The sequence below is a fragment of the Xenopus laevis genome, chromosome 8S (assembly GCF_017654675.1).
Source record: "Xenopus laevis strain J_2021 chromosome 8S, Xenopus_laevis_v10.1, whole genome shotgun sequence".
Taxonomy (NCBI): domain Eukaryota; kingdom Metazoa; phylum Chordata; class Amphibia; order Anura; family Pipidae; genus Xenopus; species Xenopus laevis.
This window is the reverse complement of record NC_054386.1, coordinates 27,575,878-27,589,561: the sequence shown is the minus strand read 5'-3', so window position 1 is coordinate 27,589,561 and position 13,684 is coordinate 27,575,878. Positions and strand designations below refer to the sequence as shown.

At 45.8% G+C, this 13,684-nt stretch overlaps 2 protein-coding genes across 2 annotated transcripts; both read left to right on the top strand.

The window, feature by feature from the left end:
• The first annotated feature begins 1,949 nt into the window (after positions 1-1,949).
• pou5f3.2.S (POU class 5 homeobox 3, gene 2 S homeolog) lies at positions 1,950-5,535 on the top strand. Its single transcript, XM_018232529.2, has 5 exons — positions 1,950-2,995; positions 3,544-3,655; positions 3,750-3,880; positions 4,360-4,524; positions 4,695-5,535. The coding sequence occupies exons 1-5, from the start codon at positions 2,306-2,308 to the stop codon at positions 4,968-4,970; spliced, it is 1,374 nt and encodes a 457-aa protein (XP_018088018.1). The 5' UTR covers positions 1,950-2,305; the 3' UTR covers positions 4,971-5,535.
• A 1,782-nt stretch (positions 5,536-7,317) lies between these two features.
• Positions 7,318-11,904, top strand: pou5f3.3.S (POU class 5 homeobox 3, gene 3 S homeolog). Its single transcript, XM_018232530.2, has 5 exons — positions 7,318-8,183; positions 9,351-9,462; positions 9,784-9,914; positions 10,305-10,469; positions 10,564-11,904. The coding sequence occupies exons 1-5, from the start codon at positions 7,560-7,562 to the stop codon at positions 10,828-10,830; spliced, it is 1,299 nt and encodes a 432-aa protein (XP_018088019.1). The 5' UTR covers positions 7,318-7,559; the 3' UTR covers positions 10,831-11,904.
• Positions 11,905-13,684: the final 1,780 nt, after the last annotated feature.

Sequence of the window (13,684 nt, the reverse complement as noted above, 5' to 3'; positions counted from 1 at the left end):
TATTTAGCCTCTTCGTTCTCATAGAAATAAGGAATGAACATGAAATAGGCTAAATATTTAGCACTGACACCTGGGCCCACCGGGAATTTTCCTGGTATCCCTGTGGGCAAGTCTGACACTGAATGTATCTACATTTATTCGATTCCAACTTGAGATCTGGGTCTGGGGGGTCTCTTGTACTTACACACAGGTGAGTAACTATAGAGGAAGCAGGGGGGCCCAGGAGGTATAGGGGGCACCATGAGGCCCAAATTAATCAGCAATTTAAATATATATTGGGCATACTCTGGATATTTTGGGGGCCCTATAAAAATTCGCTGTTGGGCCCAGTCACACCTATTTATGACACTGATTACACAGTAGGGGATGGCACCCCCTTCAAAAATTATTGATGTACAATAAAGGGGGTCAGACCCCCACGTGCCGGTTATTTAGACTGTATGCTGCTCCTTTACTATTTCGCCCAGTTCGCCACAGTTACAGACAGAGTGGGGGGGGGGGGCACAGCACCAGGCAGCTGCAGTAAAGTGATGTGCTGTAAAGACATCTGGCCCATCTCCCTGTACACAGGGGTGCTTCGCCAATGAGGCGAGTTGAGGCTGTCGCCTCAGACGGCAGCGCCCCACTAGGTACCAGGGGCAGCAAAAATGCTGCTCCTGGTACTTTAAGAGCGAATTTCCAGGGGGGGGGGCAGCAGCTACTGCTGCTGCCTCAGGCAGCGGAGGGGCCAGGATCGCCCCTGCCTGTACACGTAACAGGTGTTTTGCAGCATTTAAAGCTCTATATCCTTGTAGTAATAATGGCTTGGTGGGGGCTCTGTGCCTAATAATTACCTGCCTCCCCACCCAATCAAATAACAGCAGTCTGGCCTGGGTTTATAGCAGAGCTTTTACTGCACAGACATTACGGGGCTGCATTGTGCGCACATAAAGGTTTTAGGGGTTTATGAAGCCCAATTCTTAGAATCAAGGTACAATACACAAAGTGCCATAGAGGCCGGCGTGTTTATGGACCATAAAAGCAAGGAAGGCTTCACATGGGGTTATAGGGGCACTAAATCCCAAGGGGTCCCTAGAGATGAGTGCTTTGGCTTTCCTGGGGGGGTCACCTCTGTACCTCTGCAACCATTTAATCTAATGCTTTTAGTGTAGGTATCTATAGATACATTCAGTATAGATACATTGTACCTGTATTCGGAACTCAAAGGCATAGTAATCAGTCTGTGATACATTGTAACAAAAAAACTCATGGGGACACTGTGCTACAGTTTGCTGCCAATGTAGCCTGCCCCATAGACAATACTTAAACCTATTATTGGTGCTCTCTGTAACAACCAATCAGGTGCCTGGCAGGGGCTTTTACGAGGCAATGAGTTTGCTATTAATGAGCAGATTGATGTTAAACTGAAGCATTCGCTCCCCCTTATCTGGAATAAGGCCACATGCCTGAGTTCGCTTTGCAAATGGTTTTATTGCATGTGACAGTTAGGAAATGGCCCCTGCACATGCCCCTGGTCAACAAGGGAGAGTTTGGAGCAATCAGAGGCTGAATGAAAGACCTGCTGAGTGTTTAATATGGTGATATAATGGCCCAACAGCAGCACCCATGCATGTTTTTGGCAGAGGAACATTATTTATGCATGTGCATAATGTAATCACTTGCTAATGCCCAGGCTCATGTGTGTTTTGGGTCCACTTCCACTAGGATGTTGGATTCATTAGCCAAATAAAACTTTCACTTTCTCAGTTTTTTTCTTCTTTAAAATTTCATTTTTACAAAGTTTGATCTTAAAAAAAATAAATGAAAAAGTGTATTTACCTCCTACAGCTGGAGGGGTGGCTTTATTTGTTTCAAAGAGGCCAATGAATGTGGAGGGCAATTAGCATGACCATCAGGGGGCGGGGCTAGGCTGGGCCGAACTCAGGGTAAATACTCCCTTATCCAGAGGTATGGAGTAGACTTGATCTCACAGGATCAGACTCATCGCACTTGTCCTTGTCCATCCTGCTGAAATCCATCTTCTCTGCGAAGCCTCCTGAGATGCGACTGTACTAGAAAGAAGCCCCCCCACAACATCTTCACAACTTCAGCTTATTTGGCTAAAAAGAGACTTTTATGGAACTTTTCACTTAAATTGACCCACCTCCGATCCAGATTCGAAGGTTGTAGCGCCGTTGCACGGATGGCAGATTGATACACTTGTTGCATTTGTTCCACCTCAACGACTGGGACTTCACTCTAGTGACAAGGTCAGTGCTGGTCATTCTAGGGTTCAGCACCATCTGACTGCGCACCCCTCGACACCATGTACAGCCAACAGCCCTTCCCAACGTTTGCCTTTAACGCCGGACTCGTGCAGGACCCCGCTAATTGCCATTTTGGGGGTTACACAGGCCTAGGACACCCCCAGCCCTTCTCATTCGCCTTCTCTACGCTGAAATCGGAAAATGGAGACTCCGGAGTACATGGTATGGGGGACTGCACGACTCCTGTTATGCCCTGGAACCCCCTGGCATCTTTTGATCACCAAGGCCAGATGGAGAACAACCAGCAAGAGAATCCGACCAGAGCTCAAAGCCCGAGCCTCAGCGACTCCAGGATTAAGGTGAAAGAGGAGGTCGTCCAAGAATCTGACAGCGGGGAAGAGTCCCCAGAACCCAAATACCCCAGCCCCCCTAATCCATCTCTCTACTACCCCAACGCATGGACTGGCACCCCTTTCTGGCAAGTGAACCCAGCGCCAAGCAGTAACTCCTGCTCCACCAACCCCATGCCCAGCCAGACCCTTCTGAAAAACTGCAGCCTACCGGGAAACACCACCTTCCCCACCCCAGCCAACCAAAGCCCCAATACTCCAGTAGACTGTGTGGTCTCCAGTATGGAGAGCAGCCGGTGCAGTAGCACCAACTCTTCCAATGGGGCAATTAATGAACGGGCCACCACTATCCCTAATGGTGGGATAGTTGATGGAGGACAATCCAGCGACAATGAGGAGGTAAGTGCGCCCAAGAATCTCTTTTGAAACAACAATATGGGAAGTGCATAGTGGTTTGTAATGGGTTTCGACTTCTATGGAATTATTCAGTGATTCTTAACGACGCTGCGAGTGTCTCCCGTTTGTCTTGCTGCATTTACCCTAATGTGCTTTATTTTATGACCTCGCTCAGCTTCTCTGTTGTGTGTGTCCACCTTTTCTGTAATGATATTGTGGATGATATAGTTGGGGGTAAATAAATTACTTGTGATGCTAGTTTGAAACCCCCCAAAAAGGAAGTGGCTGTTGCATAAGAGACACTCCTACCTTCCCAAATGCAGTAACCCATAGCAACCAGTAAGATGTTTTCTTTGAACAGGGGACCAGTTCACCGCTGGAACCCCTGTTTAGCTTATTCACGATTATTATACACATGCTGCAGACTGTACTGCGTTCTATACAGCCATGCAGTGCCACTGTAAAAGTGCATAATTAGCAGCTTTTGTGTGGTGAATGGGGTGGACAAGACCCAGTTGGCACATTTTTGTAACTTTTTCCTCCTCTTACAGGAAATTCCCAGCGAATCAGAAATGGAGCAGTTTGCCAAGGATTTAAAGCACAAGCGAGTGTCCATGGGATACACACAGGCAGATGTTGGCTACGCCCTGGGGGTCCTGTATGGTAAGTGTCACTCCCAACCTAAACTCAGGGTCTCTCTGTCCCTATGATATGGGTGGAGCGGTCATTAATGTTTCTATGTACCCTTGTCCCGCAGGAAAGATGTTCAGTCAGACAACTATCTGTCGCTTCGAGTCGCTGCAGCTCAGCTTTAAGAACATGTGTCAACTCAAACCTTTCCTGGAACGCTGGCTGGTAGAGGCAGAGAACAACGACAACCTGCAGGAGGTGAGAGCGCAAACCTTTATATAGAAAGTATGGATGGGAGCTGCCATAGTGCTTATATCCTAGATAGTTATATATGGGGAATAGTGTATAGTAGGCCCCTCTATATTGCTTGTACCTTATTTAACTAAGAAGAGGTACCCAGTGGTGTAAATAGAGTGCGTTGCCCCCCCTGCAAAAGAAAATCTACTTCCTCTCCCCCCCCTTCAAAAAAATCTACATCCTACCCCCCACACCCCCGTACCGACTTGCACCCCAACATCCCTGCCGCAGGTAAAGAGAGCGGCTGGGAAAGGGGGTTTTCCTTGTTAGCTATAGAGGAAGCAGACCAGGCCCCTGACTGCAGTAGAGTTTAAATTACCATAACAGTGGCAGCAGTATGGCAGCTTCCAGGGAAGGCTATTTGCTACACACAGAGTCATCTCAGAATAATACATGCAGTTGGTCAGTTGCTAATACATTTCTATTTAATTGCATATCAGTTGATCAACCGGGAGCAGGTCATTGCCCAAACACGGAAAAGAAAAAGGAGGACCAACATAGAGAATATAGTGAAAGGGACCCTGGAGAGTTACTTCATGAAATGTTCCAAGCCGGGTGCCCAGGAGATGGTGCAGATCGCCAAGGAACTCAACATGGACAAAGATGTAAGTACTGCGTTTGTCTGCTCTGCTGCTTCTGACTCATGAAATAATGTACCAGCTGGTGAAAAGACATAACTTGGCTGCATTGTTTCAGAACTAGGGATGGGAAAGTGACAGACATGAGGGTATATTTGAGCTCTGTAATTAACCCTTTCCCTCTCTTTTCCTATCAGGTGGTCCGGGTCTGGTTTTGCAATCGGCGGCAGAAGGGCAAGCGCCAGGGAATGCCCACCATAGAGGAAAATGACGGCGAAGGCTACGATGTTGCACAGACCATGGTGTCGCCCCCTGTTGGACACTATGCGCTGCAGCAGGTGGTGAGCTCACAAGGTTACATGACCACTCCGCTCTCTTCAACGGCACCAATTTATGCGTCGGCTTTTCACAAGAACGAACTGTTCCCCCAAGGGGTTCCGCACGCAATGGCCATGGGGGGCCACATCTGCTGAAAATGAAACTTTCTTAGAGACTTAAGATTCCATATTTCACCTTTTTGTTTTGCTTGTAACAGCGGGGGGCTCTTCAGCGTCAACCTCTGCGCCCTCCATCTCCCACTTTTTAAAAATACTTTTTTTTTTATAAAACCCTTTATCTCCATGAACAGAAAATTAGCTTTTTTATTCCCCCTCCACATGTCCAACAGCTGCTGGTGCTGGGATATGCCCCTGCCTGCACCCTAATACTCTGTCTGACAGACATCCAATTAACTTATTAACTGGTTTAACTTTTCCTTCATTAGCCCTAAGTTTTTGGGGTGTTGCATATGCAACCAGACTCCCTGTATCCAATTATGTGAGAGTTGCAGCCCCCCGAACTTGTAGGCATTCAATCTGCAGGGCCTGTGGGACCCCAGAAGTTGGAGGCTGCTCATTGTATTATAGATCCAATGTAAATATTCCCACTTCCCAGTATTCCCTAACACTTTTTTTTTTTAAAGAGATTTTATGCTTCCTGGTTGTAAGCGTCTATTTATGTATATTATCCACAATGCAATGAACTCACATTCCCAACCTTCTTTATCTTCTGTTTTATGTTGTTGTGTATTATAAGGGATAATGTACCCTCTACTGTAAATGATAAGGATATTAGAAGTCACTGAGGGGTTCTGTGACCATATAAAGGCACAAGGCTGAGTTATACAGGGAACTCTGAGTATCACTCATGTATTATAAGGGATAATGTACCCCCTACTGTAAATGATAAGGATATTAGAAATCACTGAGGGGTTCTGTGACCATTTCAGGTGAGACAAAGCAAATCATGGGGTATGAGTTTGTGATTGCAAAAGAGTGAAAATTCACTGTTCTGGGTGTGACTTGACATCATTGTTGAAAAGTGTGAAACCACAACATGACACTCCATTGTTTTTCCACTAGTGCAACACTTCTATTGTGCAAAAGTGAGACAAGAGAGTCCAGCAGTAAATGGGTGTGATACTTGGTCATTATTATGGGAGGCTGTTTATTTAGACTCTATTTCCTTTTTATTCACAGTGGACCAGAGCCCCGACACTACACAGTGGGGGGACACCCTCCAATACTGAGCAGCAGCCCAACACCATCTATATCTTAAATATATAATATACAATGTTTTCTATAAGGAAGAGCTGCGATATGTGTTACAAATTGGCAGAAAGTTGCCTCTGTTCCGCCATTAATATTTATAGCAGGGTGACTGTTATCCCACTGTTCCTATATATCTGTAATCTTGTTATAAGCTAAGGGGGCCCAACCTGAAGGCCAGTTATGGGGAGATTTGGGGTGAGTGCTTATTTGTGCCCTGGGTACCCCTGGAACTATAACAGGGTGACTGTTACCCCAATGTTTCCATATATCTGGAACCTTATGAGCTAAGGGGGCCCAGCCTGAAGGCCAGTTAGGGGGAGATTTGGGGTGAGTGCTATAGCAGGGTGACTGTTACCTTGATGATTCTATAGTCCCAAGGGCAGTGTTGGGGGGGAGGCAGAAATTAACTGTTGACCTGCAGACTGACCCACAGAGACCAAAGTAAAGCAGTGCTGGACAGTAAAAATTAGAACAGTTTTCAAGGGCACATATTTTGTTGTGCTGCGGTTCAGCAACACCAGAATGCTGGAAAGCCCTAATTATATAAGTCTGTGGCACAATGATGTTTCGGAGTTCTTCTCCAAACACAAAGCTGACTAGAGCTCCCCCTACTGACAATGGATTGGCTGTACAATAATTTTGATGAACTCTCTTTTGCACATGCTCCATGCACTCATGGTTTCTCTATGTGACTGGGACCAACTTAACCCCGTCTCTTCATGGATGATTCTGGGATATGCAGTTCTGTTACATTCCCTCAAGTTCGGTAGGGTATGCTGGGAGCTGTAGTTTAATCACAGCCAAGGCATCTCAAGGTGCAAAGCCCTTATTGTTAATCCTTAGAGGTACCAGCCCATTATTGTTACTCCGGCTCCTGATACTCACGGCAGGTCAGAGAATAGCAATGCCCTTTTAAATGCATTCTTCATGGTTATCCCCAGTTAATAGAATGATCTGGGCATGCTTCTGCCCTCTACAGGCTGGCAGGGTCAGACAGCCTTTGGACTACACTTCCCAGAATCCTCCTACAATTGCAGTTGATGCAGGCAGTGTAGCTGTTTGTTTTATTGTAGATAATAAGGGGTTACAATGCATTGGACTCCTGAACCCCAGGGACTGAATGGGTTAAATGCATTGCCTGCAGCTGCAGGGGGGATGAAAAGAGTTAAATTTTCCAATGAGGGAGAAGATTAATGAGTGGGTCCATGTGACTGCAATGGCCCATTAAGAACAGAACCTATAAGTGTTCCTAGGGGGCATGTGTGGAATTTATATCACACACAGAATCCAAGGCACTTGCTTGTTTTGTGCGTCCCTGGTTCACCCCCATATTTCCTATATCAGAAGTTGCTTTTGATCAGTTTATTTTCCCTCCTGGTTCTTCTTTGGTTTTGGGAACTTCCCCAGTTGTTCACTTACTCCCAGGCCTTGGATTGAAGGGGTTGGTGCTTTGGGCCTGACCAAGTGCTGGAAATGGACCAATCCATATTGTACAGCCAAAGTGCCTTCCCCAACTTCAGCTACAGCCCAGGCATGGTGCAAGATGGCACTGGCAATTACCAGTACTTTGGCAACTACAATGCCCTGTCCTACCCGCAGTCCTTCCATGTCCCTGCTATAAAATCAGAAAATGGTGCCCGGGAGGAGGCAAGACTGGGGAGCTGCCATACTGCCCTGTTTGACTGGAACCGGTACCCCCACATACAGTTCTCTAACCAGGTGGGCGCCCACAGTTCTGGAGATCCAAGCCCAGAGGGAAGAACTGAGGAGGAGGATGTCTCTGTCAGTGAAGGGAGGCCCTCCAGTACCCCTTCCCCCAATTCTCCCATGATGCCTTCCTATGGCCAATACTGGCATCATCCCTCTTGGCAGCAGGGGAACCCAACCAACCAAGCTCACACTCTTCCAAGCCAGACTCCTTCTGATGGGGGTGATGAGAAACCCCAACAGTCTCATCACAGTCCAACTGCCTCGCTAGAGAGTGGGGTGTCCAACACTGAGGATGAGGAGGTCCCCAGTGCCATCTCCAGTCAGGCAGAAAGAGGCCTTACTAGTCCCTCTCTCACTAATGCTTCCATTGGCCCTGGAACTGAAGAGGTAAGTGACCCTCTTGGGTCTATAATCATAGAGTAATGGGTTTTTATGTGTGTGTGAGCTGCCATATCTCCCCTTTAAGCTGATGACACATGTTGGGGGGGGGGGAATTCCCCTAAAGTCAGGTTGCATCATGGGCCACAGAGCTGCTCCTGCGTGGAAGTGAGTCTGATCATTTATTCTGACCGTGCAGAAAAGTGAGTCTGCTTAGTGCACAGACTGCGTCGCAGGCAGTACCAGGTGCTAAAATGTGACTGTAGGAACTTTGCAGTCTCAGCTGCTGAAATCTCACTTTTTGCTACTTTGTGTTTATTCCAATTATTCTGAGCTTCCGCATTACCCTAATTAACCTTCCCCCCTGGGTTTCAGAGGTGCTCAGCTGGGGCCATGAAAAGCGGGTGGATCTTTCTAAATAAGTCAGTCTTCCTTGGAGGGGGTCATAGATTTTTGGGTTCGTGGGATTGGGAACTCTGTAAGTGCCCCTCACCTTCCCTCTGTCTGGGCAGGCTCCATCTGTGGGTCCTCATTCTTTATATAATGTAATTTCTCCTACCGCACACCTGTAGTTCACCAATCCTGCAACTGGTGGTGCGTTTCTTCTGTTGACCCAGCCGGGTCCCTTAGTAACGCATGTGTATAGAAAACGGATCCGCACACACACTGGTTAATGCAGTCGGGGAGTATCCCCTTTTATTCAGCCACCAAACCTTCAATGTTTCGGGGGGGAAAACACCCACCCTTCGCCCTGATGAAGGGTGGGTGTGTCCCCCCCCCCAAAACGTTGAATGTTTGGTGGCTGAAAAAAAGGGGATACTCCCCGACTGCATTAACCAGTGTGTGTGCAGATCCGTTTTCTATACACACTCATTCTGTATATACCACTCCCCTTCCCTTCTGTCTGGGCTGGGTCCATCTGTGGCTCCTCATTATGGGTCTATTTCTATCTTGACCCAATAACAGAAGTGACCTGGGCTACTCATGCCTCATGATACAGGACGTCTATTGTATGAGCCGCGTTACTTTCACTAATATTTTAGCCTTTAAAATTCTAGAATTTAAGTCTCTAAAATCTTTTATTTATATGTGGTGGGAGCTGCATGTTGGTTCCTATATGGAGCAGTGCGGTTACGGTTTGTGGGGGAGTGACTTGTATCTTTGTTTCTCACTCAGGATGGAATGACCCTCGAGGAGATGGAAGAGTTTGCCAAAGAGCTGAAACAGAAGCGGGTGGCACTGGGTTATACCCAAGGGGATATTGGTCATGCTCTGGGAATATTATACGGTGGGTTGGCTGTAGTGGAGGTAAATCCTCTTCCATAATGTGTTTTTGTTTTGTTTGTTTTTTCTTGTGTGTTTGCTGCAGTCGAGTGGCTTTACTTATATTATGGGTTTACTTCTCCTTTAAGACAACTCCTTAGAACAGCCCTGCTCCCCCATACCTGATCTGAAAAGGCTGGATATCAGGAAGCAGGTTTCTTCTGAAGAATGTTCCAGTAGTGCTTGTATGTTTGGCTGAAGTCTTACACTCCCATCATTGAGGGGCAATACCCCATATGTTGACACCCGGCCCATATGTTGACACCCGGCTTTACTTGTCCTGTAGGGAAGATGTTCAGCCAGACAACTATATGCCGCTTTGAGTCCCTGCAACTGACCTTCAAAAATATGTGTAAACTCAAACCCCTATTGGAGCAATGGCTGGGAGAGGCGGAGAATAACGACAATCTGCAGGAGGTGAGTTATTGGCTCAAAACATAAGGACTCATTCTGTATGTGCCCCTCACTTTCTGCTCTGTCCAGGCAGGTTCCATCTGTGGTTCCTCAATCTGTATGTGTCCCTCACCTTCCCTCTGTCTGGGCAGGGTCCATCTGTGGTTCCTCATTCTGTATGTACCACTCACCTTCCCTCTGCCTGGACAGGCTCCATCTGTGGTTCCTCATTATGTATGTGCTCCTCCCTTTCCTTCTGTCTGGGCAGGGTCCATCTGTGGTTTCTCATTCTGTATGTAACACTCGCCTTCTCCTCTGTCTGGACAGGATCCTTCTGTGGCTCCTCATTATGGGTCTGTTTCATTCTTGACCCAATAACAGAATTTTAATGACAAGGTTTGTGTTCTGTTATAGATGATCCACAAGGCCCAGATTGAGGAGCAGAACCGTAAGCGGAAAATGAGAACCTGCTTCGATAGCGATCTAAAGGGCCGGTTAGAGGGCCACTTCATGTGCAATCAGAAGCCCGGCACCAGGGAACTGACCGAAATTGCCAAAGAATTGAATCTGGAGAAAGATGTGAGTTTGGGATTGGAGGCTAAATTGCCATTATTAGCAGAACAACCCCAGGACCCAGCAGTAGTAACCAAGTCACTATCCTGTTTCCCATTAGGTGGTGAGAGTCTGGTTCTGCAACCGGCGGCAGAAGGAGAAGAGCAAATACAGAATGTCCAAGGGTCTTGAGCTTGTGGGTGGTGCCAGTCCTGGACCTTTTCCATCTGATCACATCACTTTTGCACCCATTCCAGCTAATTCCCAGGACTATGGCTTAACCTCTCTGCTCCCCAACCATGCCCCCTTCTATGCACCACCCTTCCCCAGGAACGACCTGTTCCCTCATATGGCTCCAGGGATATCTATGGGGGTACTGACCGGTTGAGCCACTGATTTTATTTAAGAATCCACAAAACTGGACTTACTGGGGACACTGCTTTTATTATTTTACATGAGGAGAAGGTAAGGGCAGTTGAGATTACAGCAATCTGTTCTGGTTCAGTAACAGCTGGAGTCTCTGGTTTAAGGGGTGTGGACTTGGGCTCCTCTACTGTATAGGGCTGGGAGGGGGTTCTTTAATAGTGCCCAGAACAGGGCTATTCTGATATAACCAGCACTTGTTAATTTGCACTGCATCATGGGATGAGGGGTTATTTCTACCAAAGAGACTGGCATAGGTTTATAGTGTAACTTGTATTTGATACAATTTGGCAGCAGTTGGTTCTGTTTATCCGCTCATTTGCTACATTGTTCCAGGATTATCTGTCTGCACTGCTGGGTCTCACTCCGGAAACACAGCCAGACAGAACTGCTTATAAGCCACTGACATTGCCCGGCTATGGGGTCCAATAAAGGAAAAATACCTTTTTGTTCCTCTAATGCATGATTGCATGGATTGCAAGCTCTTGTGGCTCTTCTGCTTTCAAGAATATCTGTTGTAGCTGTAAATGTTAAGAATTTTCACCTTCCTGGATTTATATTTGCAGTGTACCCTGACAGTCCCCGGGGAGATGAAAACGTTGGGAGCAATGGGCATCTTTCCCTGCCTGGCACTGTGGGAGTTTCAGCTCCTTGCATTGGCACACAGAGAAGCCTATATCTCCTGTATTTATCGCTGCACTGCTCTTATCCTTTTCAAATTGTGCTAAAGGCCTGGGGCAGTACCATCTAAAGCCAGACTTTTCTACAGGAGACGAAGGGATCCTCTGATCCATATTGAATTGATATTGCAGTTATTGATGATTAGGAGGCAGTAACAGCCTGTGATCTGTACATTGAGCCTGTTCTATGTGTGTAGGTGCCCAGAGCATTCTCTTGGGGGGGGGGGGGGGGGAAACGATGATTTATGTTTCAATTTAAGTGACGACAACTGGGAATTGGGCCGTACAATCCCCAAAGCTTTTGTTCCTATAACCTGATGTCAACTGATTTTCTCTAATAAAACTGCCTTGTTCTTCCATTGCTCCATCTGTGGCTTTTATTCTCCCTTACAGGATGTAAGCTCTTGTGAGCAGTAACCCTCCCCCCCCCTCCCCATTGTCTTAAATTCATTTTTTTTTTTTTTATATTTTACTTTTTATTATTTTTGAGAAAGGACAAACACAGAAAAACAACATTCGTTATACACAACATTTTTAGATAGAAAAGAGACAAAGAAGAGAGAAGAAGAAAAAAAAAAAAAGGGGGGGAGGGGGGTTAGCTGTTGTCAGGGAACAGGGCTATTACTGTGAGTAGTGCATGTAATAGGACAAACAGGTGTCAGGGAGTGAGACTGTTACTGTAATTGGTGCATATAGTAAGGCAAGTGTACAGAGCTGCGACTGTGACTAGTGCATGTAGTAAGACAAGAATAAAAAATTGTATCTGAGTAGTGCCTGTAGTAAGGTGAGGGTACAGAGCTATAACTATGAATAATGCATATAATAGAACAGACTAATGTCAGCGCAGTAGCTCTTATTAGTGCATGTAAAAAGGCAAGCTAGTGTCAAGGGGCGGGCTGTCACTGTGATTAGTGCATGTGATGAAACAAGCTGGTGTCAGCGCTGTAACTGAGTAATGCATGTAGTGAGACAGATTGGTGTCAAGGACGAGCTGTCACTGTGAATAATGCCTCTAGTAAGGCAAGGGTATAGGGCTATTACTGTGAATAAAACATGTGGTAAGGCAAGCTAGTGTCCACACTGTAAGTGTGAGTAGTGCATATAGTAAGGCGAGCTGGTGTCAGGGGCGGGCTATTCCTGTGAATAGTGCATGTAGAAAAGCAAGCTAGTGTTGCAGAATGTGTCTAAAACTGTGAGTAGTATATCTATTTAAAGTAGGCGCCCTATAAAGGTGTGAAAAGAAAGGAAGAAGAGAAAGAGAGAAAAAAAAAAAGAAAAAGAAAAAAAAAGGGGGGTTTTAAAGAAAAAAATCCATTAATTAACTAAAAATAATTAGGAAAAACTAAAAACAGTGAAAGTACGAATATAGATAAGAATAAGATAAGATTATTTTCCCTCTACTCTTTTTTCCATATATATATAGAACCCATAATGCCACACCATTATGCTCTTTGGGCTCTCGATTACAATCTAGATTCTTACTCGGTTAGATAGTATCCCTTTTTCCAGCTTTTACATAGGGACATAGTGTTCACTATTTCTACCTGGTTTCTGTGAACCTATCGACATTTGTTCGAGCATGAGATTGGAGTCGATTAACAGAATTAGTTCTTGTTTTTTAGGGGTTTGTGTCAATTTCCAATAACGTGGGATCAAGAGTCTAGTTGCTGTTAAGATATGAAATATAAGATGGTGTAGTGTTTTCGGATAGTCCTCCAAACCTTTGTTCAATAGTGCCAGAGGCAAAGTTAACTTTATTGGAAGATGAGTGGTTTGTGTTAAGATAACTTCAGTATATCTCCACAGTGTTTTTATTTTCGGGCAGTGCCACCAGATGTGGCATAGATCCCCAACAAGATTACAATCTCTCCAGCACAATGTAGACACATTTGGGTAATACTTATGTAGTACATTAGGTGTTTTATACCACCTGTAAAACAATTTTCTAGCATTCTCGATGTGATTTGTACACTTCGAGTGTTTATAAGACAGGTTTGACATCTTTATCCATTGGTAAGGATCCAGGTCGATATTCAGCTCCTGCTCCCATTTCAGTATGTGAGTCGGTTTCTCCATAATTTCTTCGTCTATTAGCAGCTTGTATATTGTTGCTATCCCTTTAGGGTTTCGTGGGGTTTG